The sequence below is a fragment of the Myxine glutinosa genome, chromosome 6 (genome assembly GCF_964187855.1).
Source record: "Myxine glutinosa chromosome 6, kmMyxGlut1.1, whole genome shotgun sequence".
NCBI classification, from domain to species: domain Eukaryota; kingdom Metazoa; phylum Chordata; class Myxini; order Myxiniformes; family Myxinidae; genus Myxine; species Myxine glutinosa.
In genome coordinates, this window is record NC_136266.1 from 938,554 (window position 1) to 963,942 (window position 25,389).

At 42.0% G+C, this 25,389-nt stretch overlaps 1 protein-coding gene across 1 annotated transcript in view; it reads right to left on the minus strand.

The window, feature by feature from the left end:
• Positions 1-230: 230 nt before the first annotated feature.
• Positions 231-25,389, minus strand: part of LOC137429523 (nectin 1b) — a 187,546-nt gene continuing 162,387 nt past the window's right edge. The window contains exons 13-14 of the mRNA XM_078779520.1: positions 5,221-5,319; positions 231-3,062 (exon numbers count right to left, since the gene is read on the minus strand). Of these exons, the coding sequence (XP_078635646.1) occupies positions 5,224-5,319 (96 nt within the window). The 3' untranslated portion in view covers positions 231-3,062; positions 5,221-5,223. The remainder of the gene's footprint in view (positions 3,063-5,220; positions 5,320-25,389) is intronic.

Sequence of the window (25,389 nt, forward strand, 5' to 3'; positions counted from 1 at the left end):
CAGGTACACACACTACTCAAAGCCGTGTATTTCAGGTACACACACGAATCAAAGCAAAGTGTCAGGGAGTGCATAAACTTGGGCAGATGGAACAGTAGCACTCGTTTAACTTTTTTCTGATTCCTGATAAGTGAAATCATTTACCTTTATGTCACCTTCAAACTCCTAAAATAAAACTTTTCATTCCCAGTGAAATTAAAACATTTGTTTTCATTGAAATGAAAATACACTTTGGTCACAAAACACAATCATTTTTATTTCAGACACCTGGTCAATAAGCAATGTACAAGCAATTTCAAGGCTACACTCAGTTATCATCAGGTTACTTCTATCACATCTCCTGCACCACTCGGTCCACTCCAGGTGTAGTTTTTATCATTCCCTATTCTTTGATGACCGAATGTCTGTTCACCATTCCTTTGTTTAGTGCTCTTCACATAGTGCAATCTTCACACGCTCAAAACCTCACCGCTCCGTTATTTCATGTCAACTCCACGCTCACGACTGCATTACATCACATCCAATCACACTCCACCACGTCCCATCCAATCACACTCCACCACATCCCATCCAATCCCACTCCACTACATCACATCCAATCCCACTCCACTACATCACATCCAATCCCTCTCTACTACATCGCATCCAATCCCACTCCACTACATCACATCCAATCCCTCTCGACTACATCGCATCAAATCCCACTCCACTACATCGCATCAAATCCCACCACTACATCGCATCAAATCCCACTCCACTACATCACATCAAATCCCACTCCACTACATCACATCCAATCCCACTCCACTACATCACATCCAATCCCACTCCACTACATCACATCCAATCACACTCCACCACATCCCATCCAATACCACTCCACTACATCCCATTCTATCCCTCTCTACTACATCGCATCCAATACCACTCCACTACATCCCATTCTACTACATCGCATCCAATACCACTCCACTACATCCCATTCTACTACATCGCATCCAGTCACTCTCTACTACATCGCATCCAATACCACTCCACTACATCCCATTCTATCCCTCTCTACTATATCGCATCCAATACCACTCCACTACATCCCATTCTTCTACATCGCATCCAATACCACTCCACTACATCCCATTCTATCCCTCTCTACTATATCGCATCCAATACCACTCCACTACATCCCATTCTTCTACATCGCATCCAATACCACTCCACTACATCCCATTCTCTCCCTCTCTACTACATCGCATCCAGTCACTCTCTACTACATCACATCCAGTCACTCTCTACTACATCGCATCCAATACCACTCCACTACATCCCATTCTACTACATCGCATCCAGTCACTCTCTACTACATCGCATCCAATACCACTCCACTACATCCCATTCTATCCCTCTCTACTACATCGCATCCAATACATCCCATTCTATCCCTCTCTACTACATCGCATCCAATACCACTCCACTACATCCCATTCTACGACATCGCATCCAATACCACTCCACTACATCCCATTCTACTACATCGCATCCAGTCACTCTCTACTACATCGCATCCAATACCACTCCACTACATCCCAATCTACTACATCGCATCCAGTCACTCTCTACTACATCGCATCCAATACCACTCCACTACATCCCATTCTATCCCTCTCTGCTACATCGCATCCAATACCACTCCACTACATCCCATTCTTCTACATCTCATCCAATCCCACTCCACTACATCTCATCCAATCCCACTCCACTACATACCATTCTATCCCACTCCACTACATCCCATTCTATCCCACTCCACTACATCCCATTCTATCCCACTCCACTACATACCATTCTATCCCACTCCACTACATCCCATTCAATCCCACTCCACCACATCCCATTCAGTCCCACCCTACCATATCCCATCACATCCCAATCCACCACATCACACTCACTCCTACTCCACCATATCCTACGCCATTCTTCCACATCACATCCCATATTACTTTGAATGTTAAAACGATGCTAGGTGCCTGCTTGACTGCCCTCTCCACACATCTGGGATCCTTTCCACCATTTATTCCACATCCTCTGCCCTCTTTACTCCATTTCCTCTCATCTATTTTCTACTCTCATTGTTTCCTCTTGTCTATCCTCTTGTCTATCACTATATGTTGTCTTGTTCCATTAGACATCGTCTCATTCACAACTCTCACTCATTCCACTTCTACATAAATCCTTTCATGTCTTTATTCCCCCTTTGTCATTCTTCTGCTCTTGTTCTTCCAAAGGAAGCACACACCTCGTTTTTCACGTTCTTCATTTTTACACACCGTTTTACTCAAAACATTATTGAACCAAATTCCAAAATGCTCCCTTACAAAAGTGAAGAGAAGCAGAAAAGAAAGCAGGAAAAACAGCAAATGATGTTTTGAAACAAACACAAAACCACACAAACAATCACAAACTGATTCATCATCAGCAGAAGAAATCCAGTGGATAAGTACTTGATTTTACGCATCCGCCCCCGAAGGTGGCCAGAGGCATTATTCATTCATGCCAACACTGCATGATGGTTTCCAAAACCATTCAAACTATTATTTGTGCCTTTCCAGCATGGACACCCAATGGGCTCGTTTGATTCCACCGGCCTAGTGGCAGACCCTCGGTCAATGGGCGCTGCGATTCCCAACAAGGCCGAGAGATCCAAATGAAGGAACATTAACACAGGCCCCAACCTCATTTTGACCCCAATAAGCTGAAGTGCCATGGTTATTTTCCCCCCAATGGTTTCGATACATCCATTTTAGTTTGTTAATCCTTTGCATCTCCATAAAAAGGATTGTCATAAACACCGACATAGAACCCAGCAACACCTTTGCCAGCAACTGCATAAGTGCTGATCAGGTATTCAAGATGTGCCTTTTCACCCGCAAGGTGCTGGACAGGGCTGGGATTGAATTGGATTAGAACTGGAAACCCCCCAGGAACACCCAGAAATATCTCCAATTTCCACGCTATCCCAATGTTGTGGCAAGAATCTGGGGGAGGTAATGAAGGCTGGGGAGAGACTGAAGTGAGAGAGAGAGAGAAAGAGAGAGAGAAAAAGAGAAAGAGAAAGAGAAAGAGAAAGAGAAAGAGAAAGAGAGAGAGAAAGAGAGAGAGAGAGAAAGAGAAAGAGAAAGAGAAAGAGAAAGAGAAAGAGAGAGAGAAAGAGAGAGAGAGAGAAAGAGAGAAAGAGAGAGAGAAAGAGAGAGAGAGAGAGAGAGAAAGAGAAAGAGAAAGAGAAAGAGAAAGAGAAAGAGAAAGAGAGAGAGAGAGAGAGAGAGAGAGAGAGAGAAAGAGAAAGAGGGAACATAGGAAATTACTAAACATATGTCATATTAAAATGTCCATATTTAAACAACACTTCCACATTATTATTGATGACCCCTCATACTAATCACCCTGGATGTGGAAATTCTTCAGTGAAGATGTAAACAGTACTAGCTCTTCCACTATCCTCGACTATGTGTACAAAACAGAGGGGCAATACCCCTGGATGCTCACCTGGTAGAAGCTGTATACTACACTGACTAAACGTATTTTAAACTGTATCAAGGCATTTTTAACCAATTTCAATGGTTGCTAGAAGACAGGGCAGCAAGTAGAATGCAAGACAATGATTTGGAGCTCTCCTGGAACGAAGTTCCGGGGAGCTTATGTGGTGGTGCGTCGTCAGTCCGTCCGTCAGTCCGTAAACACTTGCAACTTCTTCTCCGAAACTGCTGATGGGATTGTAACCAAATTTGTCACAAATTATATTTGTAGTGTTGTGACTAAAATTTGTTCACGAAAAAAAAAAAAATCAGGGTCTAAGGGGGTCTACCGGGGGCCAAAGTGGATCCACGTTTGTCCCCCACCCCCCCCACCCCCCAAAATAGGTATTTGCTTTATTCTCAGAAACTACACATGCAATTCCGATGAAACTTGACCACAACATTCCGATAATCACCCATGATGTACCGAAGTTTGTTCCTAGCACTTAAAAAATTGGGGTCAAAGGCGGTCTATAGGGGGGGGGGGGGGGGAATTTCCCCCCAAAATAGGTATTTGCATTTTTTTTCTCAAGAACTACACACAATTACGATGAAACTTGACCATAACCTTCGCCACCCATGATGTACCAAAGTTTGTTCATGGCATTAAAAAACATTGGGGTCAAGGTAGTCTATGGAGGGGGGCGGGGAGGTTGCCCCCCAAAATAGGTATTTTTTTGTTTGTTTTTTTAAAGTCTTATGATTACGTTAGTATGATCGTACATGCTGCCCTGTTTTCCAGCAACCATTGAAATTGGTTAAAAATGCCTTGATACGGTTTAAAATACCTTTAGTCAGTGTAGTATACTGCTTTATTCTACCAGGTGAGCGTCCAGGGGTATTGCCCCTATGTTATTTTAATGCCGGGAACAAATGTTGTTAGATCATGGGTGATTATCGGAATGTTGTGGTCAAGTTTAATTGGAATTGTATGTGTAGTTTCTGAGAAGTAAGCAAATACCTATTTTGGGCAACCCCCCCTGACCCCCTGTACACCTCCAAAGGGGCAGATGTTTTTTTAATGCCATGTACCCTGTTAATGCGCATTGTACCCTGATGCCATGTACCCTGATGCCATGTACCCTGATTTTTAATGCCATGTACCCTGATGAACTTTGGTACATCATTGGTGATGAAGGTTGTGCTCAAGTGTCATCGAAATCGTGTGTGTAGTTTCAGAGAAGAAAGCAAATTCCTCTTTTGGGGGGTCAAACCTGGATCCACTTTGACCCCCTGTAGTCCACCTTAAACCCGATTTTTAAAATGCCGTGAACAAACTTAAGTCACAACATAACAAACATAATTTGTGCCAAGTTTGGTCACAATCCCATTAGCGGTTTTAAGGAGAAGAAGTGGCAAGTGTTTACGAACTGACGGACGGACTGATGGACCGACGGATGACTCGTCATCTCACAAGCTCCCAGGAACAAAGATCCAGGTGAGCTAAAAACAAATAACATTTCGATCACATATACACTTTCTCAAAACAAATTTAAATAAAGATATTCACACTAATTGATCATGTTCATTTAAAGCTGTAAAACTTAACACTTGATTGAAAAGAAACTTTTAGGGAGTTGTGCTTTCTTTACATTTCAAAGAGAATTCTATTCCATGCATTTAACCTTTGCTTACCTGTCACATGACATACCAACTAATGTCTTAGTGACCCTGCAGACTGGCTGAGTTCATGTCGTTGTGGTAATGACAGAGGGACATGGTGAGAACTCAATCCTCCCATTGCACAAAACTAGAGAAAAATGAAAGAAAAAGAAAATATTAACCACCTGGGCAGAAAAAGTGAATCAAGAACAGCGTTTCATAGAGTGACCAGAAAAAGTGAATCAAGAACAGCGTTTCATAGAGTGACCAGAAAAAGTGAATCAAGAACAGCGTTTCATAGAGTGACCAGAAAAAGTGAATCAACAATGGCGTTTCATAGAGAGTGACCAGAAAAAGTGAATCAAGAACAGCGTTTCATAGAGAGTGAACAGAAAAAGTGAATCAAGAACAGCGTTTCATAGTGACCAGAAAAAGTGAATCAAGAACAGCGTTTCATCGTGACCAGAAAAAGTGAATCAACAATGGCGTTTCATAGAGAGTGACCAGAAAAAGTGAATCAAGAACAGCGTTTCATAGAGAGTGACCAGAAAAAGTGAATCAAGAACAGCATTTCATAGTGACCAGAAAAAGTGAATCAACAATGGTGTTTCATAGAGAGTGACCAGAAAAAGTGAATCAAGAACAGCGTTTCCTCGAGTGACCAGAAAAAGTGAATCAACAATGGCGTTTGATGGAGAATGACAAGAAAAAGAGAATCAACAATGGCATTTTGTTGAGACTGACAAGAAAAAGTGAATCAACAATGGCGTTTGATAGAGACTGACAAGAAAAAGAGAACCAACAATGGCATTTCATAGAGAGTGACCAGAAAAAGTGAATCAAGAACAGCGTTTCATAGAGAGTGACCAAAAAAAGTGAATCAAGAACAGCGTTTCCTAGAGTGACCAGAAAAAGTGAATCAACAATGGCATTTTATAGAGAGTGACCAGAAAAAGTGAATCAAGAACAGCGTTTCATAGAGTGACCAGAAAAAGTGAATCAACAATGGCGTTTTATAGAGAGTGACCAGAAAAAGTGAATCAAGAACAGCGTTTCATAGAGAGTGACCAGAAAAAGTGAATCAAGAACAGCATTTCATAGAGTGACCAGAAAAAGTGAATCAACAATGGCGTTTCATAGAGTGACCAGAAAAAGTGAATCAACAATGGCGTTCCATAGAGAGTGACCAGAAAAAGTCAATCAACAATGGCGTTTTATAGAGTGGCCAGAAAAAGTGAATCAACAATGGCATTTTATAGAGAGTGACCAGAAAAAGTGAATCAAGAACAGCGTTTCATAGAGTGACCAGAAAAAGTGAATCAACAATGGCGTTTCATAGAGAGTGACCAGAAAAAGTGAATCATCAATGGCATTTTATAGAGAGTGACCAGAAAAAGTGAATCAAGAACAGCATTTCATAGAGTGACCAGAAAAAGGGAATCAACAATGGCGTTTGATGGAGAATGACAAGAAAAAGTGAATCAACAATGGTGTTTGATAGAGACTGACAATAAAAAGAGAATCAACAATGGCATTTCATAGAGAGTGACCAGAAAAAGTGAATCAAGAACAGCGTTTCATAGAGAGTGACCAGAAAAAGTGAATCAAGAACAGCGTTTCATAGAGAGTGACCAGAAAAAGTGAATCAAGAACAGCGTTTCATAGAGAGTGACCAAAAAAAGTGAATCAAGAACAGCATTTCCTAGAGTGACCAGAAAAAGTGAATCAACAATGGCGTTTTATAGAGAGTGACCAGAAAAAGTGAATCAAGAACAGCGTTTCATAGAGAGTGACCAGAAAAAGTGAATCAAGAACAGCGTTTCATAGAGAGTGACAAGAAAAAGTGAATCAAGAACAGCGTTTCATAGAGTGACCAGAAAAAGTGAATCAACAATGGCGTTTGATAGACTGACAAGAAAAAGTGAATCAAGAACAGCATTTCATAGAGTGACCAGAAAAAGTGAATCAACAATGGCATTTCAGAGAGAGTGACCAGAAAAAGTGAATGAAGAACACCGTTTCATAGAGAGTGACCAAAAAAAGTTAATCAAGAACAGCATTTCCTAGAGTGACCAGAAAAAGTGAATCAACAATGGCGTTTTATAGAGAGTGACCAGAAAAAGTGAATCAAGAACAGTGTTTCATAGAGTGACCAGAAAAAGTGAATCAAGAACAGCGTTTCATAGTGACCAGAAAAAGTGAATCAACAATGGCGTTTTATAGAGAGTGACCAGAAAAAGTGAATCAAGAACAGCGTTTCATAGAGAGTGACCAGAAAAAGTGAAACAATGGCGTTTGATAGAGACTGACAAGAAAAAGTGAATCAAGAACAGCGTTTCATAGAGTGACCAGAAAAAGTGAATCAACAATGGCGTTTTATAGAGAGTGACCAGAAAAAGTGAATCAAGAACAGCGTTTCAGAGAGAGTGACCAGAAAAAGTGAATCAAGAACCGTTTCATAGAGAGTGACCAGAAAAAGTGAATCAACAATGGCGTTTTATAGAGTGACCAGAAAAAGTGAATCAACAATGGCGTTTTATAGAGAGTGACCAGAAAAAGTGAATCAAGAAGAGCGTTTCATGGAGTGACCAGAAAAAGTGAATCAACAATGGCGTTTTATAGAGAGTGACCAGAAAAAGTGAATCAAGAACAACGTTTCATAGAGAGTGACCAGAAAAAGTGAATCAACAATGGCGTTTGATAGAGACTGACCAGAAAAAGTGAATCAACAATGGATTTGTGTTGAGAGTGACCAGAAAAAGTGAATCAACAATGGCATTTTGTTGAGAGTGGCCAGAAAAAGTGAATGAGCAATGGCATTTTGTTGAGAGTGACAAGAAAAAGTGAATCAACAATGTCGTTTGATTGAGACTGACAAGAAAAAGTGAATCAAGAACAGCGTTTCATAGAGAGTGACCAGAAAAAGTGAATCAAGAACAGCGTTTCGTAGAGTGACCAGAAAAAGTGAATCAACAATGGCGTTTTATAGAGAGTGACCAGAAAAAGTGAATCATCAATGGCGTTTTATAGAGAGTGACCAGAAAAAGTGAATCAAGAACAGCGTTTCATAGAGAGTGACCAGAAAAAGTGAATCAAGAACAGCGTTTCATAGAATGACCAGAAAAAGTGAATCAACAATGGCGTTTGATAGAGACTGAGAAGAAAAAGTGAATCAACAATGGCATTTCAGAGAGAGTGACCAGAAAAAGTGAATGAAGAACACCGTTTCATAGAGAGTGACCAAAAAAAGTTAATCAAGAACAGCATTTCCTAGAGTGACCAGAAAAAGTGAATCAACAATGGCGTTTTATAGAGCGTGACCAGAAAAAGTGAATCAAGAACAGCGTTTCATAGAGAGTGACCAGAAAAAGTGAATCAACAATGGCGTTTGATAGAGACTGACAAGAAAAAGTGAATCAAGAACAGCGTTTCATAGAGTGACCAGAAAAAGTGAATCAACAATGGCGTTTTATAGAGAGTGACCAGAAAAAGTGAATCAAGAACAGCGTTTCATAGAGAGTGAGAAGAAAAAGAGAATCAAGAACCGTTTCATAGAGAGTGACCAGAAAAAGTGAATCAACAATGGCGTTTTTATAGAGTGACCAGAAAAAGTGAATCAAGAACAGCGTTTCATAGAGTGACCAGAAAAAGTGAATCAAGAACAGCGTTTAATAGTGTGACCAGAAAAAGTGAATCAACAATGGCATTTCATAGAGACTGACAAGAAAAAGTGAATCAACAATGGCGTTTGATAGAGACTGACAAGAAAAAGTGAATCAACAATGGCGTTTGTTCGAGACTGACAAGAAAAAGTGAATCAACAATGGCGTTTGATAGAGACTGACAAGAAAAAGTGAATCAACAATGGCGTTTCTCAGAGACTGACAAGAAAAAGTGAATCAAGAATGGCATTTCATGGAGAGTGACAAGAAAAAGAGAATCAACACTGGCATTTTGTTGAGTGACCAGAAAAAGTGAATCAACAATGGCATTTCATAGAGAGTGACCAGAAAATGTGAATCAACAATGGCGTTTCATAGAGAGCGACAAGAAAAAGAGAATCAACAATGGCATTTTGTTGAGAGTGACCAGAAAAAGTGAATCAACAATGGCATTTCATAGGGTGACCAGAAAAAGTGCATCAACAATGGCATTTCATAGAGTGACAAGAAAAAGTGAATCATCAATGGCGTTTGATCGAGACTGACAAGAAAAAGTGAATCAACAATGGCGTTTGATCGAGACTGACAAGAAAAAGTGAATCAACAATGGCGTTTGATCGAGACTGACAATAAAAAGTGAATCAACAATGGCGTTTGATAGAGACTGACAAGAAAAAGTGAATCAACTATGCCGTTTGTTCGAGACTGACAAGAAAAAGTGAATCAACAATGGCGTTTGATAGAGACTGACAAGAAAAAGTGAATCAACAATGGCATTTGTCAGAGACTGACAAGAAAAAGTGAATCAACAATGGCATTTCATAGAGAGCGACAAGAAAAAGAGAATCAACAATGGCATTTTGTTGAGTGACTAGAAAAAGTGAATCAACAATGGCATTTGATAGAGAGTGACCAGAAAAAGTGAATCAACAATGGCGTTTGATAGAGACTGACAAGAAAAAGTGAATCAACAATGGCGTTTGATAGAGACTGACCAGAAAAAGTGAATCAACAATAGCATTTCATAGAGACTGACAAGAAAAAGTGAATCAACAATGGCATTTCATAGAGAGTGACCAGAAAAAGTGAATCAACAATGGCGTTTCATAGAGAGCGACAAGAAAAAGAGAATCAACAATGGCATTTTGTTGAGAGTGACCAGAAAAAGTGAATCAACAATGGCGTTTCATTGAGTGACCAGAAAAAGTGAATCAAGAACAGCGTTTCATAGAGAGTGACCAGAAAAAGTGAATCAACAATGGTGTTTCATTGAGTGTGACCAGAAAAAGTGAATCAACAATGGCATTTCATTGAGAGTGACCAGAAAACGTGAATCAACAATGGCGCTTCATTGAGTGACCAGAAAAAGTGACAACAATGGCGTTTCATTGAGAGTGACCAGAAAAAGTGAATCAACAATGGTGTTTCATTGAGTGACCAGAAAAAGTGAATCAACAATGGCGTTTGATAGAGATTGACAAGAAAAAGAGAATCAACAATAGCATTTTGTTGAGTGACCAGAAAAAGTGAATCAACAATGGCGTTTCATTGAGAGTGACCAGAAAAAGTGAATCAACAATGGCATTTCATAGAGAGTGACCAGAAAAAGTGAATCAACAATGGCGTTTTATAGAGAGTGACCAGAAAAAGTGAATCAAGAAGAGCGTTTCATGGAGTGACCAGAAAAAGTGAATCAAGGACAACGTTTCATAGAGAGTGACCAGAAAAAGTGAATCAACAATGGCGTTTGATAGAGACTGACCAGAAAAAGTGAATCAACAATGGATTTGTGTTGAGAGTGACCAGAAAAAGTGAAGTCGCATACAACACTATAAAGATGCCCTCTCCCGCGCCCGCTCCGCCTACTACTCTCAAATTATCCACTCTGGCTCCGGAAACCCAAAAGCACTCTTCTCTACAATAAACAAACTCCTCAGCCCCCTGAACACCACCACCCAGTCATTCACAATAGACAACTGCATCTCCTTCCTTTCATTCTTCCAACGCAAAATTGAAAACATCTACAACAGCTTGACCACCGCCGCACCCGCTCCCCCTCAAACCACCTGCCCCCCCTTATCCTGCCATCCCCTGTCTCAATTCTCCCCAGTCTCCCCTACTGACCTCTCTGAACTCCTCATCGGAATGAAAACTGCCACCTGCACTCTTGACCCCATCCCCTCCAGCTTTGTCAAGGCCTCCCTTCCTGCTCTTTCTCCACTTATCATTGCAACAATAAACTCCTCCCTGTCTACAGGCATCGTCCCACCATCCCTCAAAATTGCTGCTGTTACCCCCATTCTGAAAAAACCTGGACTAAACCCTGACACCCTAAATAACTTCAGACCCATCTCCAACCTACCCTTTCTGTCAAAGGTTTTGGAACGCGCTGTAGCCACTCAACTCAAGCATCACCTCTCTGCCAATAACCTGTATGAAACATTCCAATCCGGATTCCGGTCCAACCACAGTACTGAAACTGCTCTCCTCAAAATCACCAACGACCTTCTCCTCTCCTCTGATGCTGGCAACCTCAACATTCTCATCCTCCTCGACCTCAGCGCTGCCTTTGACACCATCGATCACACCATCCTCCTCACCCGACTTGAAACCACCTTTAACATTACCGGCACTGCCCTCTCTTGGATTAAATCATACCTCTCTGACAGACGTCAGTTCATCTCCATCAATAACTGCAAATCCCCCACTGCTCCCCTCCCCCAAGGTGTCCCCCAAGGTTCAGTTCTTGGCCCCCTCCTCTTTATCCTTTACCTGTCCCCCCTCGGTCACTTAATCCGCCGTCATGGTCTCCAATTCCACTGCTTCGCCGATGACATCCAGCTTTTCATCTCCACCAAGTCCATCTCCACCGCCACCCACTCTATCCTGACAAACTGCATCACTGAAATAAAATCCTGGCTTCAAATCAACTTCCTCAAACTTAACTGTGATAAATCTGAAATAATCATCATTGGCCCAAAAACGCTCACCAAGTCCACCCATAACTTTGCCCTCAACATCGACGGTTTCCCAGTGTCCACCTCCCCTCACATCCGGAATCTTGGCATCATCTTTGACCAAACCCTCTCCTTCGACAAATACACTAAACAGATCACAAAGACAGCCTTCTTCCACCTGAAAAACATCGCCCGTCTCCGTCCATCCCTCTCCTCTGTGGCTGCAGAAACCCTCATCCACGCCTTCATCACTTCCCGTCTGGACTACTGCAATAGCCTCCTTTATGGTTCACCCTCAACAATCACCAATAAACTCCAATACATTCAGAACTCCGCTGCCCGTCTACTCACCCATTCCCGGACCCGTGACCACATCACCCCCGTCCTTTACAAGCTTCACTGGCTCCCCATCTCCCAGAGAATCCAGTACAAAATCCTCCTCTTGACCTACAAAGCCCTCCATAACCTGGCCCCATCCTACCTGGCTGACCTCCTCTCCAGACACACTCCCACCCGCAACCTCCGCTCTGCTGGTACCAACCTCCTGACCCCCCCCCCCCATCCGGACCAAATTTAGATCCTGGGGGGACAGGGCCTTCTCCATCGCTGCTCCCACCCTCTGGAACTCGCTACCTCACACCATCAGAGACTCCTCCTCACTCACCACATTCAAAACATCACTCAAGACCCACCTGTTCAACACTGCATTCAACATTTAACCCACAGCATCTAACCCCTGACTATCTCCTCTCCTTCTCCCTCCTTTGTGCTTTGAATATTTCCCTATTGATTCTTCTTTTTTTGCAATTGTCTTTATGTTTTGCTATGCGTTATGTTTTGCACTCTGTCAAAGCGTCTTTGGGCTTCCTGAAAAGCGCTATATAAAATAAATGCATTATTATTATTAACAATGGCGTTTTATAGAGAGTGACCAGAAAAAGTGAATCAAGGACAACGTTTCATAGAGAGTGACCAGAAAAAGTGAATCAACAATGGCGTTTGATAGAGACTGACCAGAAAAAGTGAATCAACAATGGATTTGTGTTGAGAGTGACCAGAAAAAGTGAATCAACAATGGCATTTTGTTGAGAGTGGCCAGAAAAAGTGAATGAGCAATGGCATTTTGTTGAGAGTGACAAGAAAAAGTGAATCAACAATGGTGTTTCATAGAGAGTGACCAGAAAAAGTGAATCAACAATGGCGTTTGATAGAGATTGACAAGAAAAAGAGAATAAACAATGGCATTTTGTTGAGAGTGACCAGAAAAAGTGAATCAACAATGGCGTTTCATTGAGAGTGACCAGAAAAAGTGAATCAACAATGGCATTTCATAGAGAGCGGCCAGAAAAAGTGAATCAACAATGGCATTTCATAGAGAGCGGCCAGAAACAGTGAATCAACAATGGCGTTTCATAGAGAGTGGCCAGAAAAAGTGAATCAACAATGGCGTTTCATTGAGAGTGACCAGAAAAAGTGAATCAACAATGGCGTTTCATTGAGAGTAACCAGAAAAAGTGAATCAACAATGGCGTTTGATAGACGGACAAGAAAAAGAGAATCAACAATGGCGTTTTATAGAGAGTGACCAGAAAAAGAGAATCAACAATGGCGTTTCATTGAGAGTGACCAGAAAAAGTGAATCAACAATGGCGTTTCATTGAGAGTGACCAGAAAAAGTGAATCAACAACGGCGTTTCATTGAGAGTGACCAGAAAAAGTGAATCAACAATGGCGTTTCATTGAGTGACCACTTTAAAGGAAGACAATCATTAATTGTTTTGAAGTGATATGTTTGAGAGGATAATATCCCTGACCCATTAGCACAAAAATATTTTTTCGGGGAGAATAATAAGGTGGCTAATTGTGTTTTAAAATCGGACTATTTTCACTTCCATTGTGCAAATGAACTACTTCCGTCAAGTGAGTTGTGTGACGTCACGGGGGTAAAACTCATTGATGAAGTGTACATCTGCGTTTCATCACAAGGTTTGCGTGCATTCAAGTTGCCGATGTGCCAAGCTTTTTAACTGGTCAAATCGTCGAGAAATTTGACCACAGAACTCAGAAGTCGTTTATTTCCATTCCTGACCCACAAAAAGATTGTCAATGATCGTGTGCTTTGTGGTTGAAAAATCTAGGAACAACCAAGTTCAATATCAAAATGTAGGTTCATTCAAAATATCATGTTGTTTGGGGAGACCTCTCTTGCCCTCTATCCACCACACCCCCAGGAGTACCGCTGGCTACAGTTCCCCTCCGCTCCCACCTTTTGTTGTTATGTGTCTTGTACCGTCCTCCAAACAGTGATGACTCTATTTACATCTCCCTGTCGGACAACATGAACCAACTTCTATCCACTCATCCCAACTCTCTCTTCCTCATATGTGGTGACTTCAACTGTCACCATGCCAGTTGGCTGGGTGTGGGCACCTCTCTCACCACCCATGGCATCTCAGCAAAGGACTTCTGCGACTCACTGGGACTGACACAATCTGTCAATTTCCTGACCCGGATGCCTTACAACGGAGCATCTTCTCTTCGAGACCTGGTTATAACAAACTTCCCTGCAAATAAGTGTACTGCTACTCTTCTTCTGCACCAATCGGTTCTTCTGATCATGTGCTTGTTAAACTGGACATCTCTCTGGCTATTCTCAGAGAGCCTCCTCAGCGCCGCCGAGTCTGGCATTTCACTCAGGATGACTGGCACGGTTTTCAAGCAGCCAATCATCTGGACTGGTCTCCCATCTCTACTAACTCTGACATCAACTCTTCCTGGGAATTCTTCCAAAGCAAACTGCTCTCTCTCATGCACAGGTTTATCCCATCTCGTCTTCAGTTGTCATACCCTTCCTCCCGTCCATCGTACACTGAAGCTTGTGGTGAGGGAGTTTCACTGAAACAACTTGCCTGCACCTCATGGAAGGCAAATCCAACTGAATGTAATCTCAGTTTCTTTCACAAAGCTCAGAGCAAATGTGTGTCTATCCTCAGGAGAGCCAGGAAACACTATCTCTCTACTCTCAAACCTGTCTCCCTCCTGCAAATCCTAGTGGCATCTGGTCAAATCTGTTTCTGGTGATTGTTCCCCTTCTATCCCCCCCCCCCCCCCCCCCTTACCTCAAATGGCTACACAGTTGACACTGCACGTGAAAAAGCCGAATGCCTCAAATATGTTTTTGTCAAACCTCGACTCTGATTCTGCAACTGGACCAGACGGCATCAGCCCACGGGTCCTAAAATCCTGCTCTGCCGCTCTATCTCACCCTCTCTCTATTCTCTTCACCCTCTCTGTTGCTCAAGGTCATCTGTCATCTGCTTGCAAATCAGCAAACATCACCGCTTTACACAAAAAGGTGCAAAAACAGATCCTTGCAACTTCAGACCAATCAGCCTGCTCCCAATTATCAGCAAAGTCATGGAATCCATCATTGCATCGGATATCAAATCCTTCCTCTTCTCCAATGGCTTGATCTCTGATCATCACTTTGGTTTCAGACCAGGTCACCCTACTCTGGACATGCTGCTTCTGCTGTCTCAACAATGGATGGAGGTCCTCAATGCCAAACAGGAAATCAGAGCTGTCTCCCTTGACATATCACGTGCCTTCGATACGGTCTGGCACCCAGCTCTGCTCACCAAACTCTCCTCCTATGGTATCCATGGAAATTTCCACGCATGGCTTGCGGACTTCCTCTCTGGTCGTAGTCAACGTGTGGCCCTGAATGGGTTTCTCTCATCTCCCTTTCCTGTTCAGGCTGGAGTTCCCCAAGGTAGTGTTCTGGGCCCTGTGCTTTTTCTGGTCTTCATCAACGATCTCTCCGACTGTCTGGAAAATCCTCTCTATCTCTTTGCTGATGAGTCTACTCTCTGTCGCTCCATTCTTCATCCCTCAGATTGGCAGCCTCCTCACTCTCTGTAGATCTGGAAAAAAATCACAGACTGGGCAAACAAGTGGAACATGTCGTTCAATCCTGACAAATCTCACACTCTCACTATGTGTCTCCGAAAAGACCGTATGGACAACCCTCCCATCTACTTTCTCAACAATCCTCTCGAAGAAGTGCTGTCACTCAAGCTTTTGGGTTCCACTAACCTCCCATGAACGTGAGAGACAACGTCATCAAAAGACAGACAAAAAGCAAGAAGTACACCCACCGAAGTAGGGGAGCGAAGATTCCCACACTTCAACCAAATGATTATGTGCGAGTTAAGAAACTGGTTCGTGTGATGAAAGGGACTGCAAAATACATTGATCCTGTGCTGATTCGGGAGAACATTGGACCAGGCACCTACATACTTGGTGATGGGAATAAGTGGAATGCATCGCACCTGGCCCTCTATCCAGAGACTGCACTAATGCCGATCACATAGGGGAATGGAAGGAATGAAACAGATACAAGTCCAGAGGGAAATGAAAGGAATGAAACAGATACAAGTCCAGAGGAAAATGGAAGGAATGAAACAGTTACAAGTCCAGAGGGAAATGAAAGGAATGAAACAGTTACAAGTCCAGAGGGAAATGGAAGGAATGAAACAGTTACAAGTCCAGAGGGAAATGAAAGGAATGAAACAGTTACAAGTCCAGAGGGAAATGAAAGGAATGAAACAGTTACAAGACCAGAGGGAAATGAAAGGAATGAAACAGTTACAATTCCAGAGGGAAATGGAAGGAATGAAACAGTTACAAGTCCAGAGGGAAATGAAAGGAATGAAACAGCTACAAGTCCAGAGGAAAATGGAAGGAATGAAACAGTAACAATTCCAGAGGAAAATGGAAGGAATGAAACAGTTACAATTCCAGAGGAAAATGGAAGGAATGAAACGGTTACAATTCCAGAGGAAAATGGAAGGAATGAAACAGCAACAATTCCAGAGGAAAATGGAAGGAATGAAACAGTTACAAGTCCAGAGGAAAATGGAAGGAATGAAACAGTTACAAGTCCAGAGGGAAATGGAAGGAATGAAACAGTTACAAGTCCAGAGGCAAATGGAAGGAATGAAACAGTTACAAGTCCAGAGGAAAATGACAGGAATGAAACAGTTACAAGTCCAGAGGGAAATGACAGGAATGAAACAGTTACAAGTCCAGAGGCAAATGGAAGGAATGAAACAGTTATAAGTCCAGAGGGAAATGGAAGGAATGAAACAGTTATAAGTCCAGAGGCAAATGGAAGGAATGAAACAGTTATAAGTCCAGAGGGAAATGGAAGGAATGAAACAGTTACAAGTCCAGAGGGAAATGACAGGAATGAAACAGTTACAAGTCCAGAGGGAAATGACAGGAATGAAACAGTTACAAGTCCAGAGGCAAATGGAAGGAATGAAACAGTTATAAGTCCAGAGGGAAATGGAAGGAATGAAACAGTTAAAAGTCCAGAGGAAAATGACAGGAATGAAACAGTTACAAGTCCAGAGGGAAATGACAGGAATGAAACAGTTACAAGTCCAGAGGCAAATGGAAGGAATGAAACAGTTATAAGTCCAGAGGGAAATGGAAGGAATGAAACAGTTACAATTCCAGAGGAAAATGGAAGGAATGAAAAAGCTACAAGTCCAGAGGGAAATGGAAGGAATGAAACAGCTACAAGTCCAGAGGGAAATGGAAGGAATGAAACAGTTACAAGTCCAGAGGGAAATGACAGGAATGAAACAGTTACAAGTCCAGAGGGAAATTGAAGGAATGAAACAGCTACAATTCCAGAGGAAAATGGAAGGAATGAAACAGTTACAATTCCAGAGGGAAATGGAAGGAATGAAACAGTTACAATTCCAGAGGGAAATGGAAGGAATGAAACAGTTACAAGTCCAGAGGCAAATGGAAGGAATGAAACAGTTACAAGTCCAGAGGAAAATGGAAGGAATGCAACAGTTACAAGTCCAGAGGGAAATGGAAGGAATGAAACAGTTACAAGTCCAGAGGGAAATGGAAGGAATGAAACAGTTACAATTCCAGAGGGAAATGGAAGGAATGAAAGTTACAATTCCAGAGGGAAATGGAAGGAATGAAACAGTTACAATTCCAGAGGGAAATGGAAGGAATGAAACAGCTACAAGCCCAGAGGGAAATGGAAGGAATGAAACAGTTACAATTCCAGAGGGAAATGGAAGGAATGAAACAGTTACAAGTCCAGAGGGAAATGGAAGGAATGAAACAGCTACAAGTCCAGAGGGAAATGGAAGGAATGAAACAGTTACAATTCCAGAGGGAAATGGAAGGAATGAAACAGTTACAATTCCAGAGGGAAATGGAAGGAATGAAACAGTTACAAGTCCAGAGGCAAATGGAAGGAATGAAACAGTTACAAGTCCAGAGGAAAATGGAAGGAATGCAACAGTTACAAGCCCAGAGGGAAATGGAAGGAATGAAACAGCTACAATTCCAGAGGGAAATGGAAGGAATGAAACAGTTACAAGCCCAGAGGGAAATGGAAGGAATGAAACAGTTACAAGCCCAGAGGGAAATGGAAGGAATGAAACAGTTACAATTCCAGAGGGAAATGGAAGGAATGAAACAGCTACAAGCCCAGAGGGAAATGGAAGGAATGAAACAGCTACAAGTCCAGAGGGAAATGGCAGGAATGAAACAGTTACAAGCCCAGAGGGAAATGGAAGGAATGAAACAGCTACAAGCCCAGAGGGAAATGGAAGGAATGAAACAGTTACAAGCCCAGAGGGAAATGGAAGGAATGAAACAGCTACAAGCCCAGAGGGAAATGGAAGGAATGAAACAGCTACAAGCCCAGAGGGAAATGGAAGGAATGAAACAGCTACAAGCCCAGAGGGAAATGGAAGGAATGAAACAGTTACAAGCCCAGAGGGAAATGGAAGGAATGAAACAGCTACAAGCCCAGAGGGAAATGGAAGGAATGAAACAGTTACAAGTCCAGAGGGAAATGGAAGGAATGAAACAGCTACAATTCCAGAGGGAAATGGAAGGAATGAAACAGTTACAATTCCAGAGGGAAATGGAAGGAATGAAACAGTTACAATTCCAGAGGGAAATGGAAGGAATGAAACAGTTACAATTCCAGAGGGAAATAGAAGGAATGAAACAGTTACAAGTCCAGAGGCAAATGACAGGAATGAAACAGTTACAAGTCCAGAGGGAAATGGAAGGAATGAAACAGTTACAAGTCCAGAGGGAAATGGAAGGAATGAAACAGTTACAAGTCCAGAGGAAAATGGAAGGAATGAAACAGCTACAAGTCCAGAGGGAAATGGCAGGAATGAAACAGTTACAAGTCCAGAGGGAAATGGAAGGAATGAAACAGTTACAAGTCCAGAGGAAAATGGAAGGAATGAAACAGCTACAAGTCCAGAGGGAAATGGAAGGAATGAAACAGTTACAAGCCCAGAGGAAAATGGCAGGAATGAAACAGTTACAAGTCCAGAGGGAAATGGAAGGAATGAAATGGTTACAAGTCCAGAGGGAAATGGAAGGAATGAAACAGTTACAATTCCAGAGGGAAATGGAAGGAATGAAACAGCTACAAGTCCAGAGGGAAATGGAAGGAATGAAACAGTTACAATTCCAGAGGGAAATGGAAGGAATGAAACAGTTACAATTCCAGAGGGAAATGGAAGGAATGAAACAGTTACAATTCCAGAGGGAAATAGAAGGAATGAAACAGTTACAAGTCCAGAGGCAAATGACAGGAATGAAACAGTTACAAGTCCAGAGGGAAATGGAAGGAATGAAACAGTTACAAGTCCAGAGGGAAATGGAAGGAATGAAACAGTTACAAGTCCAGAGGCAAATGACAGGAATGAAACAGTTACAAGTCCAGAGGGAAATGGAAGGAATGAAACAGTTACAAGTCCAGAGGCAAATGGAAGGAATGAAACAGTTACAAGTCCAGAGGAAAATGACAGGAATGAAACAGTTACAAGTCCAGAGGGAAATGACAGGAATGAAACAGTTACAAGTCCAGAGGCAAATGGAAGGAATGAAACAGTTATAAGTCCAGAGGGAAATGGAAGGAATGAAACAGTTATAAGTCCAGAGGCAAATGGAAGGAATGAAACAGTTATAAGTCCAGAGGGAAATGGAAGGAATGAAACAGTTACAAGTCCAGAGGGAAATGACAGGAATGAAACAGTTACAAGTCCAGAGGGAAATGACAGGAATGAAACAGTTACAAGTCCAGAGGCAAATGGAAGGAATGAAACAGTTATAAGTCCAGAGGGAAATGGAAGGAATGAAACAGTTAAAAGTCCAGAGGAAAATGACAGGAATGAAACAGTTACAAGTCCAGAGGGAAATGACAGGAATGAAACAGTTACAAGTCCAGAGGCAAATGGAAGGAATGAAACAGTTATAAGTCCAGAGGGAAATGGAAGGAATGAAACAGTTACAATTCCAGAGGAAAATGGAAGGAATGAAAAAGCTACAAGTCCAGAGGGAAATGGAAGGAATGAAACAGCTACAAGTCCAGAGGGAAATGGAAGGAATGAAACAGTTACAAGTCCAGAGGGAAATGACAGGAATGAAACAGTTACAAGTCCAGAGGGAAATTGAAGGAATGAAACAGCTACAATTCCAGAGGAAAATGGAAGGAATGAAACAGTTACAATTCCAGAGGGAAATGGAAGGAATGAAACAGTTACAATTCCAGAGGGAAATGGAAGGAATGAAACAGTTACAAGTCCAGAGGCAAATGGAAGGAATGAAACAGTTACAAGTCCAGAGGAAAATGGAAGGAATGCAACAGTTACAAGTCCAGAGGGAAATTGAAGGAATGAAACAGCTACAATTCCAGAGGGAAATGGAAGGAATGAAACAGTTACAATTCCAGAGGGAAATGGAAGGAATGAAACAGTTACAAGTCCAGAGGCAAATGGAAGGAATGAAACAGTTACAAGTCCAGAGGAAAATGGAAGGAATGCAACAGTTACAAGTCCAGAGGGAAATGGAAGGAATGAAACAGTTACAAGTCCAGAGGGAAATGGAAGGAATGAAACAGTTACAATTCCAGAGGGAAATGGAAGGAATGAAAGTTACAATTCCAGAGGGAAATGGAAGGAATGAAACAGTTACAATTCCAGAGGGAAATGGAAGGAATGAAACAGCTACAAGCCCAGAGGGAAATGGAAGGAATGAAACAGTTACAATTCCAGAGGGAAATGGAAGGAATGAAACAGCTACAAGCCCAGAGGGAAATGGAAGGAATGAAACAGCTACAAGTCCAGAGGGAAATGGAAGGAATGAAACAGCTACAAGTCCAGAGGGAAATGGAAGGAATGAAACAGTTACAATTCCAGAGGGAAATGGAAGGAATGAAACAGTTACAAGTCCAGAGGGAAATGGAAGGAATGAAACAGCTACAAGTCCAGAGGGAAATGGAAGGAATGAAACAGTTACAATTCCAGAGGGAAATGGAAGGAATGAAACAGTTACAATTCCAGAGGGAAATGGAAGGAATGAAACAGTTACAAGTCCAGAGGCAAATGGAAGGAATGAAACAGTTACAAGTCCAGAGGAAAATGGAAGGAATGCAACAGTTACAAGCCCAGAGGGAAATGGAAGGAATGAAACAGCTACAATTCCAGAGGGAAATGGAAGGAATGAAACAGTTACAAGCCCAGAGGGAAATGGAAGGAATGAAACAGTTACAAGCCCAGAGGGAAATGGAAGGAATGAAACAGTTACAATTCCAGAGGGAAATGGAAGGAATGAAACAGCTACAAGCCCAGAGGGAAATGGAAGGAATGAAACAGCTACAAGTCCAGAGGGAAATGGCAGGAATGAAACAGTTACAAGCCCAGAGGGAAATGGAAGGAATGAAACAGCTACAAGCCCAGAGGGAAATGGAAGGAATGAAACAGTTACAAGCCCAGAGGGAAATGGAAGGAATGAAACAGCTACAAGCCCAGAGGGAAATGGAAGGAATGAAACAGCTACAAGCCCAGAGGGAAATGGAAGGAATGAAACAGCTACAAGCCCAGAGGGAAATGGAAGGAATGAAACAGTTACAAGCCCAGAGGGAAATGGAAGGAATGAAACAGCTACAAGCCCAGAGGGAAATGGAAGGAATGAAACAGTTACAAGTCCAGAGGGAAATGGAAGGAATGAAACAGCTACAATTCCAGAGGGAAATGGAAGGAATGAAACAGTTACAATTCCAGAGGGAAATGGAAGGAATGAAACAGTTACAATTCCAGAGGGAAATGGAAGGAATGAAACAGTTACAATTCCAGAGGGAAATAGAAGGAATGAAACAGTTACAAGTCCAGAGGCAAATGACAGGAATGAAACAGTTACAAGTCCAGAGGGAAATGGAAGGAATGAAACAGTTACAAGTCCAGAGGGAAATGGAAGGAATGAAACAGTTACAAGTCCAGAGGAAAATGGAAGGAATGAAACAGCTACAAGTCCAGAGGGAAATGGCAGGAATGAAACAGTTACAAGTCCAGAGGAAAATGGAAGGAATGAAACAGCTACAAGTCCAGAGGGAAATGGAAGGAATGAAACAGTTACAAGCCCAGAGGAAAATGGCAGGAATGAAACAGTTACAAGTCCAGAGGGAAATGGAAGGAATGAAATGGTTACAAGTCCAGAGGGAAATGGAAGGAATGAAACAGTTACAATTCCAGAGGGAAATGGAAGGAATGAAACAGCTACAAGTCCAGAGGGAAATGGAAGGAATGAAACAGTTACAATTCCAGAGGGAAATGGAAGGAATGAAACAGTTACAATTCCAGAGGGAAATGGAAGGAATGAAACAGTTACAATTCCAGAGGGAAATAGAAGGAATGAAACAGTTACAAGTCCAGAGGCAAATGACAGGAATGAAACAGTTACAAGTCCAGAGGGAAATGGAAGGAATGAAACAGTTACAAGTCCAGAGGGAAATGGAAGGAATGAAACAGTTACAAGTCCAGAGGGGAAATGGAAGGAATGAAACAGTTACAAGTCCAGAGGGAAATGACAGGAATGAAACAGTTACAAGTCCAGAGGGAAATGACAGGAATGAAACAGTTACAAGTCCAGAGGGAAATGGAAGGAATGAAACAGTTACAAGTCCAGAGGGAAATGACAGGAATGAAACAGTTACAAGTCCAGAGGCAAATGGAAGGAATGAAACAGTTACAAGTCCAGAGGGGAAATGGAAGGAATGAAACAGTTACAAGTCCAGAGGGAAATGACAGGAATGAAACAGTTACAAGTCCAGAGGGAAATGACAGGAATGAAACAGTTACAAGTCCAGAGGGAAATGGAAGGAATGAAACAGTTACAAGTCCAGAGGGAAATGACAGGAATGAAACAGTTACAAGTCCAGAGGGAAATGGAAGGAATGAAACAGTTACAAGTCCAGAGGGGAAATGGAAGGAATGAAACAGTTACAAGTCCAGAGGGAAATGACAGGAATGAAACAGTTACAAGTCCAGAGGCAAATGGAAGGAATGAAACAGTTACAAGTCCAGAGGCAAATGACAGGAATGAAACAGTTACAAGTCCAGAGGGAAATGGAAGGAATGAAACAGTTACAAGTCCAGAGGGAAATGGAAGGAATGAAACAGTTACAAGTCCAGAGGAAAATGGAAGGAATGAAACAGCTACAAGTCCAGAGGGAAATGGAAGGAATGAAACAGTTACAAGTCCAGAGGGAAATGACAGGAATGAAACAGTTACAAGTCCAGAGGGAAATGGAAGGAATGAAACAGTTACAAGTCCAGAGGGAAATGGAAGGAATGAAACAGTTACAAGTCCAGAGGGAAATGGAAGGAATGAAACAGTTACAAGTCCAGAGGAAAATGACAGGAATGAAACAGTTACAAGTCCAGAGGGAAATGGAAGGAATGAAACAGTTACAAGTCCAGAGGGAAATGGAAGGAATGAAACAGTTATAAGTCCAGAGGGAAATGGAAGGAATGAAACAGTTACAAGTCCAGAGGAAAATGACAGGAATGAAACAGCTACAATTCCAGAGGGAAATGGAAGGAATGAAACAGTTACAATTCCAGAGGGAAATGGAAGGAATGAAACAGTTACAAGTCCAGAGGAAAATGGAAGGAATGCAACAGTTACAAGTCCAGAGGGAAATGGAAGGAATGAAACAGCTACAATTCCAGAGGGAAATGGAAGGAATGAAACAGTTACAATTCCAGAGGGAAATGGAAGGAATGAAACAGTTACAATTCCAGAGGGAAATGGAAGGAATGAAACAGCTACAAGTCCAGAGGGAAATGACAGGAATGAAACAGTTACAAGTCCAGAGGGAAATGGAAGGAATGAAACAGTTACAAGTCCAGAGGGAAATGGAAGGAATGAAACAGTTATAAGTCCAGAGGGAAATGGAAGGAATGAAACAGTTACAAGTCCAGAGGAAAATGACAGGAATGAAACAGCTACAATTCCAGAGGGAAATGGAAGGAATGAAACAGTTACAATTCCAGAGGGAAATGGAAGGAATGAAACAGTTACAAGTCCAGAGGAAAATGGAAGGAATGCAACAGTTACAAGTCCAGAGGGAAATGGAAGGAATGAAACAGTTACAAGTCCAGAGGGAAATGGAAGGAATGAAACAGTTACAATTCCAGAGGGAAATGGAAGGAATGAAAGTTACAATTCCAGAGGGAAATGGAAGGAATGAAACAGTTACAAGCCCAGAGGGAAATGGAAGGAATGAAACAGTTACAAGTCCAGAGGGGAAATGGAAGGAATGAAACAGTTACAAGTCCAGAGGGAAATGGCAGGAATGAAACAGTTACAAGCCCAGAGGGAAATGGAAGGAATGAAACAGTTACAAGTCCAGAGGGAAATGACAGGAATGAAACAGTTACAAGTCCAGAGGGAAATGGAAGGAATGAAACAGTTACAAGTCCAGAGGGAAATGGAAGGAATGAAACAGCTACAAGTCCAGAGGCAAATGGAAGGAATGAAACAGCTACAAGTCCAGAGGGAAATGGAAGGAATGAAACAGCTACAAGTCCAGAGGGAAATGGAAGGAATGAAACAGCTACAAGTCCAGAGGGAAATGGAAGGAATGAAACAGCTACAAGTCCAGAGGCAAATGGAAGGAATGAAACAGTTACAAGTCCAGAGGGAAATGGAAGGAATGAAACAGTTACAATTCCAGAGGGAAATGGAAGGAATGAAACAGTTACAAGTCCAGAGGGAAATGGAAGGAATGAAACAGTTACAAGTCCAGAGGAAAATGACAGGAATGAAACAGTTACAAGTCCAGAGGGAAATGGAAGGAATGAAACAGTTACAAGTCCAGAGGGGAAATGGAAGGAATGAAACAGTTACAAGTCCAGAGGGAAATGGAAGGAATGAAACAGCTACAAGTCCAGAGGCAAATGGAAGGAATGAAACAGTTACAAGTCCAGAGGGAAATGGAAGGAATGAAACAGTTACAATTCCAGAGGGAAATGGAAGGAATGAAACAGCTACAAGTCCAGAGGCAAATGGAAGGAATGAAACAGTTACAAGTCCAGAGGGAAATGGAAGGAATGAAACAGTTACAATTCCAGAGGGAAATGGAAGGAATGAAACAGTTACAAGTCCAGAGGGAAATGGAAGGAATGAAACAGTTACAAGTCCAGAGGAAAATGACAGGAATGAAACAGTTACAAGTCCAGAGGGAAATGGAAG